A 16,744-nucleotide genomic window follows, 5' to 3' on the forward strand; every position below is an offset into this window, starting at 1 on the left:
AGAACCTGAGGGTTATAGTGGATGCCAAGCTCAGTATGAGCCAATGACATGTTCTCATGGCAAACCACTTATTCTCCTATATTCATTATGACAAATGTGGCAGCAGATCAAGGGAAGTTATTATCCTCATCTACTAGGCACGTGAAAACTTCTGTCCAATTTTGAGATGTCACATGCAGGAAAGATTAGAAGAAATAGGAGTGGGTCCAGCAAACAGCTGCACTGATGGGCAGTGCCTAAAGTATACCCTATGAGAAGCTGAAAGAGCCAAGTTTGCTCTATCTGACAGAGAGGAGGTTCGAGGAAGACCAAACAGCAGCTTATGACCAGCTTGGAGAATCAGAAATTAAAGGCTAAGTTTCCTGCAGTAGTTGTAGATGGCATAGAAAGGATTGGTGATCACAAACAGCAGCTCAGAAGTTTTAAAGCGTGCAAGAATACCTGGATTTGGACAGGTGACACAGTGACGTAGCATATTACATCACTGAAGGTTTTAAATTCAAGTAAGGCCACTGCTATCCTAATCTTGTGTTGCTGAATCATATTTTTAATAGGAATCAAGAGGTCTCCTTCCAGTCGATATTCCTATGATTCCATTTAGACATTTTCCACTCCAGAAGTGTGGCTTTAAGCCTTAGTATATGAGAGCTCTTCTGATCTTCCTATACTGATAAGTTATGCCTACCTACTGCAATTTCAGCAAACGATAGCTCCTGTGTTAAGAACAAGATTCTTGAGATTTATCCTTTTTTTCAAAAGTTATTAATTTTATCATGAGTTCAGGACAATGTGCACTATATTATTTTAAATGCCAGTTTAATATGAAGCAAAAGCCACCATTTAAAATTCCTTAATTCAAAAGTCATACATAATTATGAAAATTCAAGATTAGCAGTTCCTCTGAATGAGGACCATAGACACATCACCAGTCCTAAAAGAGAGATAACAGCAACAGGAAAGAACCTTTAGTAATAAAGACTATATACATATTCTCAGAGGGCATTTTGAAAGATTTTTCTTCAGGGAATGTATCTCAGATTTAAAACTTCTGCAACCGTAGCATTTCTCAGAACAACATACTTTCAAACTAACTTCTCTCATGACTAAGGGAATTTTAGGGCTCCCACAGAAGAAAAAATGGCCGCGTGATTTTTGGACAGAGGTATGGGGGCCACAATGAAGCCTGGCAAAAATAATTCTAAGAAACTGGTGCAACATATCAGCTAATAACCTCAAGAGCAACAATGCAAAATGTTACTGTGTACTTGTTTTTTTAAACCTAACATGATGCAGAACACCTCTTTTAGCGAGGACGCCAACTTTTCCATAGTCTCATTAAGTTAAATGCAAAAAAACAATTCTGATTTCTTTTTTACTGCAAAAACACTATGATGTGGATAGAAGAATTGCTACAAAGATGTGGAGTTTGCTTCTTCAATAATTATATGATAACTTTGCACCTACCATAACTCTAACATTTCTTTTGTTAAAGAATTAGAAAATACTTAAATCCCAGAGCAGTAAGCAAAATAGTTTTAGTTCACTGACCTGAAAAACATTCTTTCATGCTGCAGAGCACTAAGATAAATACTTAAAAAGAACTAAGAATATGCCATTATATCTTGGTTTTCATTTTCCTTCAGATAGAAGTGCTAGAATAAACATTCTTACTAGTTTACGTTGCTGTGTTTTTATGAGGTTAATAACTGAACTGTCAATCAAAGCCTATATAAATACAGCAGTTAAATACCTTCTGCTTTAGAAGCACCTTTATTTACAAGAGAGCTAGCCAAGATTTCCAAAGGACTGCATGGTCTGGTGTGCTTTGATCTCTTTTAAGTACAAGTTTCTTTATGCCTCTTGTTTTGCTATTTATTATATCCTTTGTGAAATCAGGTATGGAAAAAGGCACCTGTGCAGAACAAATACTTTAGGAAAACTGTGACTGAGAGGAATAATTACACAACACACAGTTTACTAAAATACTAAGCAAAAGCTTTTTCTAAAAGCAGCATTGTTGCTGTAGTTGCAAGAGAAGTAAATGCACAATGGGCTTGCAATAAAAATTGAGGAACATAAGCAAAAACCAGTATCACAGATATAACCTGGTATCTAATATCAGCATATTAATCAGCACCAAATGTTGATAAATATACGTACATATACATAAACAGTTAAAAATAGAACATATTTAATATGTTAATTTAAGAATTATTTTTCTAAAACATGTACAGTATTCCCATGAGTGTGCAAAGCTGTTTGCATATTTGCATATAGATACATATAATTATCTCTGTATCTCTAGGAAACCTCCAATAATTCTGCTCAGTCACTGACTATGCAACTATTATCTTTAATCTCTTACCACAGACTTAGCATTGTAAATTTTGCCTCTAAACAACCCACACCATACATCTCTATTTTGTGAATAATAGCTGCTTATCACTAAGCATGATGAAGTTTATGAATAAGTGGTGTGTACATTATGTATAGAACAAAACAGAACCATTGTATCGATTCACATTAATGATTTTTTTTTATCACTACAATAAAACTACATTATCTACTCATGTGGTTAGGCTTACATCAATTTATGTTTCACTGAATACAATTCAGTCACTTGTTAGAAACAAACATTAAGTTTCTATTTTATTTAAAATGGATTGAAGTTACTTTGGGGCAGCACGTGTATTTTCAGGATATTTCCCTTTGGACTAACTTTCATTCTGGTCGCTTTACCACATTTATTTTTCTAGTTACCGGCTCTAACTTGAGACAGTCCATTACCATGTTTCTCTTTGTTCAAGAGAGCATGGATACACATTTGCAAATGCACAATACTTTGTGTTCAAGTGGTAAACATTTGAAACCTTTGTGTTACTAACTAAATCTTGAAGTGAAAAGGGTTCTTTAGATTTCAGATAGGTATATGTCTTGTGCTCCCAAAATAAACAGAAATTGTATAAGCAGATCTTCAACATGAAGGAGAGCACTTGGTTTTGTCCAATGCAAGGGATTTGCTATAGTTTTGGATTTGGGATGCGAAACAAACAGGAAAACTGAAATAATAATGAGCAGGAGGAGGCCAATGACATGAAACAGATTTGTTTGGGAGTTTGTTGTAATTCAGTATCTGTTTCCGAACATTTTCATAAATTTTATCTTAAATTTACAAATTAGTAGCAACTAATAATCATTATTCCTATTACAAAGGCACTTCGGTACAGGAAGTCTGTCTAAATAAGCCCATTGTTATTGAACTATTAGTCTTAAATGTCGTAATGGTTATCAGATTCAGCCTGAACTTTTGCATGTTTGCTCTGAGATCAAGTCTTCTAAATCTGTCAAAGTCAATACAAAAGAGCCCCAGCATGAAAAATAAAAAAAAAGCTATGGGCCTATTTTTGGCAGATAAAAAAGGGAGGGTTTCTTTGTTTTGGTTTGGTTTTTAAGAAAAAACAGCTCCCCCTCACAAGACAATCTACTGAGCCAAATCCTGAATAACTACTTTGCAAGCACTCACTGGAACAACTAAAGCAGCAAAGGAGAGGACAGGCTGCAAGGTGTGAGATTGAAGGAGCTGGAGGAAAACTAAGAAACAAAGATATTTAATTTGCTCAGTCATCTCCTGAAATCTCTATCACTAACCCCATATTTCAGCAGCCATGGAAGAAGCACTAATGAAATCCAAGATAAAGCAATCCCAGCCCTTCCCTCTGCAGAACTCAGTCCAATAGGTACAAACAGAGTTCAGTGCTGTGAATCAAGTCATACTTTCACCTCTAATGAAACTCTTGTAAGGGCTATCTCATTTTACAACACCAGTGTGCCATTACAGCTTGACCACATTTATGTCATCAAAGTTTCTTTCCGTTAATCCCAAAGAACTGCAGGACACTACTCTGTGGGCATACAGAGACCCACTTCAGAAACATTGCCAGAGCTCAGGGTGATGCAAAGCAAATGTTTAACAAGACTGCCACTAAGATGGACAATACCTCCCTGTTGCGAGACAGACTTTTCAGATGAGAAGCTGGAAGTACCAGAAGTATTAGCCTGCAAGATGTGGAATGTGGAACATTCAACAGGAACCATGGACTTCTGGATCTATGCTTTATGTACTTCAAGCTATAATTCTGAAGTGGCTTAGTGAAAAGGAAAACAATACCAGATTAATTTAATTTAGGGATAACAGCAGGAAAAGAGAGGATTACAATAGAATGTTTAATTTGCAATGTTTTCCTCTAAGGCTTCATAGCATAAAACAATTGTTTCTGGTCTTAAAATTTTATGTTAAAGAATAAGTACAAATCAATATATGAGAAAATAGCAGTGATTTTAAAAGCTAATTTGGTTCTGCTTTTGACCTTCAAGCAACAGCTTACCAAGAAGTGCTAAAGACTGAACTTGCAATAAAAACAAAGAAAGTAGAGGGTAGTATTGCATGCTGACTGCCACAGCCAATAGTGCAGCTTCAAAACCTATTCACATCTACATAGTTTTCACCCAACTTATTGTAATTAGAAAGAATTTCCCACTTTTCAAGTGCTTGAAGTTATTAATAATCATCAACATTTACTGTTAGCAGAGACTTACAATTCTTTATAGATAAGAATAAACGTTCATTTCTTTTCAAATATAACTAACTCAGTATCACAAACATAGCAGCATTCATCCCCATTTTCCTAAAAGCGTGAATATTTACTCAACACAAAATGCACACTGATAATTTCTAAGTATTTCACTGCATGTGTATTTGCCCTTCACTAAAATCTAAATACATAAGATTGTTTTTCCCCATAAAAAATGAAAATTATATGTACATCGGTTTCTTTGCTTAACAGTCATGAGTTTGTGTTGTACCATTTCAGTCTGGCTTATAACAGAGGTTTTTAATCAAAGACTTGAAGCTTTTCTTTACTGGAACCTCCTCCACCAAGGTCAGAAGCCAAGGGAAATCCTCCCCTTGCTCTTCCTTTTAATCTCATCTTCTGAAGCCACTGGTTATTCTTTCTGAGGAGTTCGTTACATTCATATTCCAACTGCAGTTTTCAGATAAACCAGGACAATCCCTTTTTATTGCTCCAAAGACTAAAGCACATCATATCATAAACAGCAAATTTGATACAATTTCTGACCATGCCCATCCTTGAAATAAATAAATAAAATAAAATAAAGCCAGAAATACCAGCTATTTGATAAGTCTTGTCTAATAACAAGCACTAGCATCTTTAATTATCCCTGGACTACAAACCAGAAGGGACTATGACAGACACAGGTGTCTGTCTGTATATAAATATGCGTTAATTTTTTTGAAGGAGTCTTTGTCAGAGAAAACCCAGAAAAAATTTCTTGGTCTCTAACAATTATTCTTTTCATTAGAAAGAAAATGCTCAATCTGTAAAGTTGCATGGACCACTGTAAAGAGTCTTCACATGATTTCTCTTTCTTATACTTGTAGGAGCTGCATGCAGTTGTTATTTTTCAGGTTCACATTTTCTAATTCATTATTTCTTTATTCATGCTAAAATTAAAAAGACATCCTGATGTCATTAATTATTGATATGATTGCATCTCCTGTATCATGATGTAAAGCAGTCCCTTCAAATTCCCAGTGAACCATTAAGAGTGAAGCTTGGCATCAGCATGGAATTCTGCTTAAGAAATCCCTCTTTTTCACTGCCCCGTTTTTACATTCCCAGCTGTGCCAATACAGCTGTGGATGCAAACACATACAGGAGACTCTCAGTGTTGCCTCACTGCCCACAAAACCAACACAACCAAGAAGCAGAAATCACGATATATAGTTGGTAGTTTTTTCAACCCATCTCCTCTAAACTAACATAGGATTGCTTTGTCCTCAAACTCTTCTGGCTGACTCTCCTAGCACCCATTCAATGGTCAGAAAGCCCAGCTCAGCTCTCCAGTAATGATAACCACTGCAGATGTCTAAATGTTTGCCAGCAGACACAGAAACCCCCTCTCTGTCAATCAGACGGGGCACTCTTTCACATAGTTTACTCTTGCAAATGGTCAAAATGACACCAGACATTTTTGAGAGGAAAGGTAAGGGAAAGAAAAAGAAAATGGAAAGAGAAGCCAATCATTCTTTCATACGCATGTTTGGAAAAACAAGCTAATTCAGCTTACTGATCAGACACTAGTTATAGTTCACTAAATCCAATGCTTCAGAACTGATGCAGACCACCAAATAATGGACAGGCACCATGCTATGACTACATAAACATCCTGGCTGCACAGCAATTATAACATACAAAATTAACATCAATATGGAATGAAGATGACATCAGAAAACTAAACATGGCAGAAGACATGATAGGCCTGTAGCTTTTGTATAAAGGATGCACGTTAATTGTTACTGGAGATAAAACAAAATATATGAGTCATAACACAAAGTATAGCCATGTTGCACAGAATTAGGATTAAGTTGCCAGTATTTTTTTGACAAAGCTTTTTTTTTTCCCCTTTTATTTGACAGAACAAGCCCAGCAATAAGGTAGCTTCCATAGCACAGAAATTTTAAAATACCTGATCTAAAACCAAGCAGGCAAACTGGAAACCTATGCAAGGTTCTGATGGCTGCTTCAGAGCTTTAGTCACTGTCCACAGACAAGCTTCCTCTTAATGTTAGCAGAACATCCTGTCAGCAGTGCAGCAAGCACCTCACAAACAGTTGCCTTTCACACAAGCTCCTGTAGATGCAAGTTGCTAAAATACTAGTTCTTTTGAAGTAAACTTCCAGATAAACAATGAAAAAAAATCAGTTTAAGGTATGAATCCTGTTTTGGCAAAACACTAAACAAAACAAGATCAGAGCTCCCAAAGAAAAGTGCCCAAGTTCAGATGCAGCCCAGAGATGTGGCCCAGCAGCTGTGCAGCAGCGGTGACACCTGCTGGTACTAAGAGACAGACCTCTACCTGTACACACACCAGCTTCAATCTGTGGGTTAGTGTAAGAGGAAGAAGCATTACAAACAAAACAGCCAAACAATCTCTGCATCGTTTTCCTTCTAAACTAATACTTCAAGAGAGATAAGAGTCATAACTACATTGTAGGACCTGAGATTGTCTCTGTTTTCACATCTCCTGACTCTCATTGACCTATTTTTAGAAGTATTTTCCCATTCCTTGTTTTGTGGTATTGACCACAACATAAGGCAAACAGTAGAATTGACTACATACAATGTTTAATGAAAAAGTGCAAAATGAAAGGAGGAAGAGAAAGAACCAGTCCAGCTTTAACACCTTTTGCTCAAGCTGATTACAAACAAATTACTGTAAACAAGAAGCTCCTAAGAAGCAAGCTGACAGAGCCAGTTATATTAAAAAATAAATAAATAAATATAAACATTGTTTTCAATAACTTTGTATACAGACATTAACTTTCATTTATTCTGGTATTCTCCCAACTCAAACGCCATCACCTTCAGCAACTTCACAGAGATCTCAGATTACATATCTCACCACACTGTCTATATTTGAAAAGTCAGTCTGCCCTCACACTGCAGAGATTAGTAGTTTTTCACTGGGATACAAGTTCATTAAAGTTGAGGTTCATATAACTGCCAGTGAGTGCTCAGTACAGACATAAAAAATGAAATTCTGTTACAGAAATGAAGTGAAAAGGTAAGAAGTAAGAAACATTTGTTATTACTCTACTTGACTTTCAGGAGGCATGGGACTGAATTTCAGATTTAGGTGAGAAGAGACTTGGACATAAGACAAAGTGGAGTTTATTTCAGGCAGTACCATAAATGACATTTCATATCACTTTTGGGACAAAGTTATCTTACAAGGGAAATCTCCCTGCAATGTCACACCGATATTCTTTCCTCACATCCATACACCTGGAATTAATTAGGTAAGTATTTCAAATAGCAGCACCACAAAGATTACTATCATCACCGGACATTTAGTTTCTCATAATGGCCATGATAATTACATTAGCTATATAGATTACTGTATAACAAACATAAATGAATGGAAAATTTCAAAGATAATTCATAACATTTCTCTCCTCTCAGAAATCTCATGTTTTGCCCATTATTTGAAAATCCAGTAGGCATTTCTGGAATGGTTACCATAATAACCATAGTGTGACCACTCTGTGGCCCCACTGACTTATTCAGGAGTATTCCTAAATAACCTAATTGTCTGTGGTTATTTTTGCATTCCCCCCAGAGCAGGAGCCTTAGCTACAGAGCATGGACGTGCTACATTTGCAGCAAAAGCTAAAGAGAGGCACTAAAAGGAAAAAAAAAACAATCATGGGAGTGGGAAAATGCTCACTTACAAAAGCAGATTTCCGGTTTTCTGCTTGTAGACTAGCAGGAGATAAGAGAAATGGAAATGCACCAACAGGGGAGTTTTAGAGTAAGAGGAGAACCGGCTTTACATAAGACACGGTGGAGGATCTGGAGGCCAACTACAAAGTACAACAGTAGAATGCCCCAGAAAAGAAATAGCTTTGCAAGTCCTTGTTTTTGGACCTTATGATGAAAGAGGCACAAAGGAGGTCACAGGGTGTTCTAGAGTAAAGAGGCCATTGTTCCCTTCATCACTCTGTTTCTGCTGTCAAGAATCATAGGCCCTATTTTTGACCTCAAGACACTGGACACTTGGAAGAGCCACAGGAACTCACACCTGAGCAATATTCCCTTCTAGCAAAATCACATGTGAGTGCAAATTAACTCTCAGTACTCAACAGCAGATATTTTTGGCCTTAGAGCTTATTTCTTGGCAGTACAGCTTAAGCAAACCTAGATGTTTTTTTAACATCATGATGCAAATACATCCATAAAGCAAGCAACATGTTTGAATTGTTTTTGGCTAAGATCATGTTCTGCAAAGTTAATAGCGGTACCAAGTGAAGCTTACCTATTTTTTTTGGAATTCTCATCTTTCCCTCTTTTAACTCCAAAAATCCTTGTAATTAGAGCACTAAAAAGAAGCGTGGATGAATTTCTTACCTAAGACAAAAAGAACACAAAAATTTTAAAAACCCTTTAGAATTGTACTAGTATTTTATTAAATACAACCACTAATGTACAGTTGAAAAACAAACAAATAGCTGAAAGAAGCGTACATGCCTGCTGTTCAGAGGTCAACAAATAGGAACAAGTATTTCATAACAACTTTCCTCTTTATCAAGATGGCACTACCTGGAAAGCAGATTTCAGACACATACATCTTTAACATAGGGTTTGCACCAAGATTTCTGTTGAATAAAAGGTTTCCCCCTTATTCATGGCAGACTGTAAAATGTTCAGCTATTTCACAATCTCTTACTAAAAAGCAAAGTAACAGCACCTCACATTGAAGTAAAAAATAAAACTAAACCCAAAACAGAGCAGAACTACGTCTTCATTGCAGGTCTACAGTATTATTCATCAAACCTTAAAATACTATATCATGTAACATTCTAGCAATTGCAGTATTTGGTAACAAATGTTACCAAAGCTTCATGGAAATGTATCACTACCTATAAGTTTCCATCTGAAAAGCAAAATTAAGAGCTAACTTACTGCCCAGACAGGTGACATAAAACCTAGAATTGCTGCTTGTATTCCATCTGCAACATAAGGCATGATGTTTTCACCTAAACGTGCATCTCTGAACAGTGCCCGTAGGATATTTAAAGCATGAACCTGTGGAGATAAGAGAAATAAAGGAAAACAATATAAATCCAAAAACAAAAACAACAAAAACAAAACCCCAAATCAAATGCATGTTAATTACCCCAATGAACACAGCAAACATGAAACAAAAATAACTCATGAACAGATTTACAGCACTTCATTTCCATGCAAAACATAAGAATACTGCTGTTGAACTAATAGGTTAAAATGCTACGTAAGGAAACACTTGACAAAAACATTTATGGTTTAAAAATATATTTGTCTAATGAATACAGTCCAGGCGTTATTAGAGAAGGCCAGCATTCTTTTTTCCTTCACTTATCATGACTGCAAAAATAACCTTCAAAGTCGAGAATCATCTTGTCCAATATTCTTGATGTTTAATAGATAATGTGAGAAAAAATGAACTACAACTCGCAGGAGGACAGTATCAAGCTAAAACTGACAGCCAGGCTTGCTTCACCATATGGAGCATTTTGAGATATTTCTCTGCTCTGGGGAAGGTGGTAATCTGTGTAGATTCACAGACTTTGACAAAGATGCATAAATTTATGGCAGCAGATCTGGCATTAGAAGATTGTTAATCTTCACATTTTAAGTGTAATCCATAGTTTGTTGATAATACATCTAAGTATTCAATAATTGGCTTTGAAGACAAAGATCTTATCTTTACAATTTTTATGCATTCCAAACGAATACATTTAAATTTCAGAAGTTTACTGCATACAACATGGTTTATGCAACTCATTTATTTACTCTAAATGTAAAAAGAAAAAAAAAAAAGGCTTGTTTATTTCCTTGTGAAAGCTTACTTCACCTGCTTGTTGACAAATACACTACAAGAAGCAAATGATCATATAAATTCAAAATGAGTATCACTATGCTTGTACTAGAAAGAATTATCAAATTATGTTCAATCCACTTCTTAGTCTCTCATGCATTTGTAAATTCCAGAGTCTCCATAATATCTGTATGTCAAAAGGTTTTAAAATCTAGCCACAGACACTGAAGATTAACTATTATTAAAAGAACGTACTATTTCCTTAACTGTTTGAAGTAATGCAAACACTGTTTTGACATTTGCCTTCTGATGAGATACCGCACTTTACCTGTGGGATCACACTTGGAGGTTCACTCAAAGGTGCTGCCAAGGACATCAATTCTTTGATTGTCATTTTCAGCAAATCCGTTTTGCCCTTCTTTGGTTCTGAAGCTAACAAAGCCTACAGAAAAGTTAAAAGAGAAAAAAATGTCTAGCTTTTCTAGCCATTTTTGTTTACTACTAGTTCTGCCTCAGGTTTTATATTCACCGTACCACAGCCCAACTTCTGACCATATAGAAGGACTAAATACATATTTGGAAAAGCAATTTTCAGTGTGAACTGTCTGATTTTATTTCATCCACAGCCTCCTTATCAGTCAGTGTTTCAGTAAGAAAACCCCTTCAGCAGAACACCTCTGACTTTAAAAGTGTCTTTGTATGCAACAGATAAAAACATAAGTTTACAAGCACAAACTGAATCAGAATATCTAGAATGGCAAAAGTAACTGCCATATTGTACATGCTTACATTTACTATTATGAACAATTTTATAGTTTAATATCATTCATAATTATGGTGAAATAGTCTGGCCAAGGGACAAAATAAGCAGCATGTTTTAAAAAGGAGAAAGTAGACCAAACCATCTCCAAATAGTAGCAGATTAATGGGTGACAACATATCCAGTAGAGAAGAATGTATTCTAACTTAGCCCTCCAGTTGAGGACTGGAACAGTCTTTTTCTCCATCCTAGCAGCTACTGTTGAATTTGTCCAACTTAGCACAAATGGATAACCATAAATCACTTATTTATAATAAAAACAACTATCTATTTGTGTTTTGGGGCCCCAAGTCTGTTCACCATCAATTCAAACAAGACATTTAACAGTCTATTACACTGCATAAAAAGAAATAAATGGAAGAACTTCAAGCCAAACGAAGCACAGGGGTGAGGCATACACCCAGAAGTAGTCACTGCCAGCACCTTTGCTTTTTTTTTGTCAGCACCTTTAGAAATGGAAGAAACAGAAAGGCAAGAAAAAAAAAAATAAAATGGTTCTTTTAAAATATAAAACAGATGAGAATGAACTGAACATCAAGATTCCATAACCTGAGGACAATGATGTTAAGCTGTAACTACCATTTTCCCACCATTTCCTCACCCCTCACTTGGAGCTGCACCTCCATGCTATTAGGTAGTCATGTTTCTATTTTAAATAGGTCATTTAAAACATTCATAACCTTAAAAATTACATATTATTCAAATAGATGTGTTCTAATACAAGAACAAATGTCACAGGAAGCACATGGCAGAGACCACAGTGAGTCTTGATTTTATGCATTAACAAAATAACCCTATTATGGTATTGTCAGAATATGCATTGTAATTTATATTTTTATTACCTAAATGCAACAATTTATTTAAGGCTTAATTCCTTTTACTGAGTATCACAGGAACATTCAGAACAACCACCAAAGAACACCCCAGCTTTGTTTACAATAAAATTTTTATTCAGAAATAGTTTTTTTTCAGACTAACCCTAATGTTAATTTCAAACCTCCTCATTAAATGACTAGATTAACTTTGTGCTTTTCCAGAGCTGTCAGAACAGAAGCATCTGATCTGTTTATCCAAATAACTACAGCGCAGTATAAGCTCTGCCATATGGGCTTGGCAATGTAGGCCAATTGCAGACTAGGCAAATGTTTTCTGCAGTGGGATACTGTTGCATCCACTTAGTCCGCTTACATTACACACATTACATTACTTTTTGCATGAAAAATTGATTCAAACATGTTTTTCATTCACATATTCTCCCTGCTTTCTCCTGCCCACTGGATTAAAACTCCATGGAGTGAAATGAAACCAGCAGACATGAGGTCACCAAATTTATTCTGCAGACAACTTACAGATATAAAAGGGAAAGATCTTTCACAGCTGAGCTTTAGAAGGCAACACACCTCTGAAACCAATGCCCTACTTCAGATCTCATCTATGCAATGCGCACACAGCCAGCAAAGCCAAGAGTAGGCTGTGACTGACAGAAGAGAGGTCAGACAGAAGCAGTCTGCCTCAACTTTCTCAGGGTAAACTCAGAGTGGAAAACAAGCAAGATGGATTACTCTGGCAGCGAGAGCTTGCTCCCAGCAGTTCCTCACATTCTTGGAACAAGCCTGAGACCACGTTCTAGTGAACATAGCAAGTTACAAATCACATAGTTATCTTGGACCTCTATCTTAGAAAACTGTCCGAGAAGTAAAATCATGAAGGTTAATTTAGAGGAAAACAATCACATCTGCTTAAAGGAAATAAGGGAATGGAAACAGTTAACTGTTGAGACTTCAGCATCACACCGCGTAGTACTGACGGACATTACTTCATCACAGTTGGGAGAACTTTCCTAGTTTCCTATACTACTTTATAGGCTACCATTTTACAATTCTGTGATCGTTTATTCATATTTTATCACCCTTACACAGCATATGAAAGTAACAACAAGCCTACATGGCAACAAAGCTTTCCTTAATCTGTGAATTAATTTATGAATTTACAAGGATTATTACAGTGACTACACTGAGCTTACAGCACAATTGTTGGAAACAGTATCCAAATCAACATCAAGCCAAAAATCAGAGCTGTCTCAAGAATACACAGAATTGCATAGCTAAATAGCATCAAACATGGTTTAATTACATTTGGCTTGTTGGTTGTGTAAAGGCTAACCAAAGCCTGCAGAAAAAAACCCAAAACATTCACCGGAAAGGACCTTTAAAATAAAATAAAATAAAATCAGGTATAATAATAAATATCACATTATACCTGTATGTAGAACGGAATTCCTGCACTACGTCTGGTTGCACATAACGTAGATGAAGGATCACAAGCTTTTATTTCTTCTAAAACACAGCTTAGCCACTGCTCTGGCATCTTGTGCAAACTCTCACTGTTGCATCTACATGAAACAAATAAAACACATAAAACAAACAAATAAGAAACTAGGACAGAGAGAAAGAATGCAAGTAGACATCTTAGGGCACAGTCCTACCATATTTGAACTTCAAGCATACACTCAGAATTTTTAAGAAATGAGACAAACATAACATGGAATTCTGCATTTTCCAATGCTAGTGCAAATTATATTCACTTTTCTTGTTAAGTAAAACTAGGAAAAGATATTTCACTGAACTCAGTCAGATACTTGAAGGATTCCATCATTCAGCACTTCAAATTTTCTGGCAAGACCTATTATCTTATTCTGGATTAGCAAATGATATGTATCCATCAAATAGAATGTAGGAAGAGAAACTTCAATATTTTGTACCTTCATTGTCACACGTGTGACCCATACACTAACTAGTATATACAATTGTACTTATGTCCACACGAATAAGACTGAAACCCCTCAATAATACGTATGTAAGTACATACGTATTATACAAATACCCTTGCAACCTTCTGAGCTGTAAAAGGAATAGAAATCAAGACATCCTCTTCAGTTTAACATACTACGTCAGACAAACACTTTGTACCTGAATTACTCTGCTGTCATGAAGTACTTCTCTTCTGCAGTTACAAAACTGCACATTGCCTGAAAGCAAAGGACTTCCAAGGACAAGCAAAACTCAAGTCTATCTCAATTCCTGGTGCTGCCCAATTTAATGACATGTAATACATTTAGCATGAAAGACGAGCTCATTAATCTTACGTCAATGTTCTGAAAGGATCATTCATAGTTACATAAATTAACGGGACACTGTTATTAAATAATTATCACGCTACTTTGCCACATGATTCAGAACAGATAATAACAATTAATCACTGTGGGCAATACAACTGCAATTATCTTAACCACGTAGGACTTGCCTAAAAATATAATCAGTAATTAAACTCATGATCAAGCAGCAGGAACTTACAGTAAGGTCACAATCAAGTTTTCTACTTATGTGGCTGTGATAAAAAATGGAAAGTAAAGCTCAGAATGCAGCAGGCACTAATGTAAAAACCAGAATTTAGTGTAAGATCTAGACCTTCCAATCTTCTACTACTTCTATGCCTTTCTTCCACCGATGCAAAAATTGAGGTGGGTTAAAACTCGATGCAGGACAGTAAGTGAGGCTTTCATCTGCAGTGAAACCTTCCTTTCCTTCTTTTACAAAATAAACACAAAATTAATAATGCTGAACACAGGTCACAGACAGTGCCAGATAGCCCAGCAGAAGCCACAGCAGATCTTTTGTTGTTTGGTAATGTCCTTAAGATTTCCATCACACACTTCTTACACTGCTGACAGGCCTTCCCCTTCATTTTCTAACAACAGCATCTCTTTAAAACATTTGCCAGCATTTGAAATATTAGTCCTGAAAGCAAGAGAAACATGGCTTGACATGGGTTATGTCACACAGTACAAGAGCATAGAAAGGTTCCTTGCTTTCCCAAGCCTGTGACAGAAGCGATCGAATGAATGCCTTCACCTGTACAACTAACTATCGTTTTTCTTTTCTTTTACTTTACTGCTTACAATTAGCTTCCCCTGGCTACTATAAGCTCGTGTTCTTTCCCCAGCTTTTGGATACACAAACAGGATGCAGTTCTAGAGTTAAGACCAAACAAAACCTTCTCCACAGGTCTCCACACCTAGACTGTACTTTACAGCTCTCTTCATTCAAGTCATTACTTCCCACAAAACCTACTGCTTCCAATTACTGCAGCTGGTCCTACCTCCCTAGTTAAGCAGAATTTGAATGTTAGTTTAGTCATGCAAAGAACAGTGCTAATCTCTCTTCAGTATGTTATTTTAGTATTAAAACAAACACCCCATGATACATATTCACATCTGCTGTGCTGCAGAAGAACACAGAATTAAGTATAATGGAAATATTTAAAAGTCGCTACATAGCATACTGAATATTTTACAGTTAAGTAAACTGAGGGGCTTTTCTTCTTTCAGTGGTAGCATGATGGGGAAAAAAGCACACTGAAATCCAATAAACTTCAGACTCCCTTCAATTGTATTGCTTTGATCTCACCACAAGTAATCCTACCTTGTTCAGTAACCCAAAAAGCCTAATTTTTAAAAAGCACATATATTTTTACTTTAATGTGAAAGTGTTATTGTTTTAAAGGTAAAAATGTGGGAGACTATTGACTTTGCAATGGAGGAGACTACTCCCTTGAATTTGGCAGCTACGTCTCCCTATGGTCTGGCAAGGAGAATATTGACTCAAGAAGCAGGTGGCCTGAAATCTGAAGAATAATGAAGCTTTACAACGTAAAAATGGTAGTCACAAGCTCGGATGTCATTTTTGAGAACAATTAACTTCTTTTCTTTTGACCAGATCAAGAAAATGATATTGCTAATTAAAATATTACACTGTAACTTGATATGTAAATTACTTAAGATGTAGTGCAGTAAAGTGTTTTTCCACAAAATTCAGACTGTCTTTCTTCCGGTTAGAACAATTTCATACGTACCCAGAAGTTTCTGCGGTCAGTTTCAATGAGAACGAAAAGCCTGGCAATTCAAAGTTAAAACTAAACCCCTCTCTCCATTTTGTCCTATCCAGAATTAATGGTGTGTTAAGAACAAAGGGTCAATCTTGGATTTGGCTTTCCTGGATACTGGTGGTTTGTGGCATAAGCTTCACGTAAGGACCAGCTTTTTCTACAAGGGTATATCCAGAAATCAGAGTTTCCAATCACTGTAAACTATCCCTTTCTGGGGAAAAGGGAGTTTTCTTTCACCATTTTTCTCTCCTAATAGACCTGTGCTCTTTTTCCATATATGTAACATAAAGCCAGTCTCCATAATGCCCTTCTCAGACAAATAGCCAAGAATCTAAGCTTCAGAAACACAACTGTGCAAACTATTCTAAAGAAAGTCTGCTTTCAAGAACAGTTCTTCTAAAACAATTGTGTCCACCCACTTGCATCCTCCTTTTCATAGCACCTGCTCTAAACGAAATAAAATTCTCCAAGTGATACAGCTGCTCTGATAAAGCTGCTGTTTCGAGGTTTCTCTAAGCACTAATGCCACTAAAAGAAACT

General features: G+C 36.2%; 1 protein-coding gene across 9 annotated transcripts in view; it reads right to left on the reverse strand.

Moving 5' to 3' along the window:
• Nucleotides 1-16,744, reverse strand: part of THADA (THADA armadillo repeat containing) — a 147,614-nt gene that overhangs the window by 100,757 nt on the left and 30,113 nt on the right. For all 9 annotated transcript variants that reach the window (XR_014944581.1, XR_014944580.1, XR_001553893.3 and 6 more), the window contains 4 exons: nt 13,520-13,652; nt 10,769-10,882; nt 9,546-9,668; nt 8,899-8,990 (listed from right to left, as the gene is read on the reverse strand). Coding sequence is in view for 6 of the 9 variants with exons in the window: in XM_015857461.3 (XP_015712947.2) it covers nt 8,899-8,990; nt 9,546-9,668; nt 10,769-10,882; nt 13,520-13,652 (462 nt within the window). In the remaining 3 variants the exon portion in view is untranslated. The remainder of the gene's footprint in view (nt 1-8,898; nt 8,991-9,545; nt 9,669-10,768; nt 10,883-13,519; nt 13,653-16,744) is intronic.

Source organism: Coturnix japonica, chromosome 3 (assembly GCF_054131305.1).
Source record: "Coturnix japonica strain WE chromosome 3, WE-NBRP24, whole genome shotgun sequence".
Taxonomy (NCBI): Eukaryota; Metazoa; Chordata; class Aves; order Galliformes; family Phasianidae; genus Coturnix; species Coturnix japonica.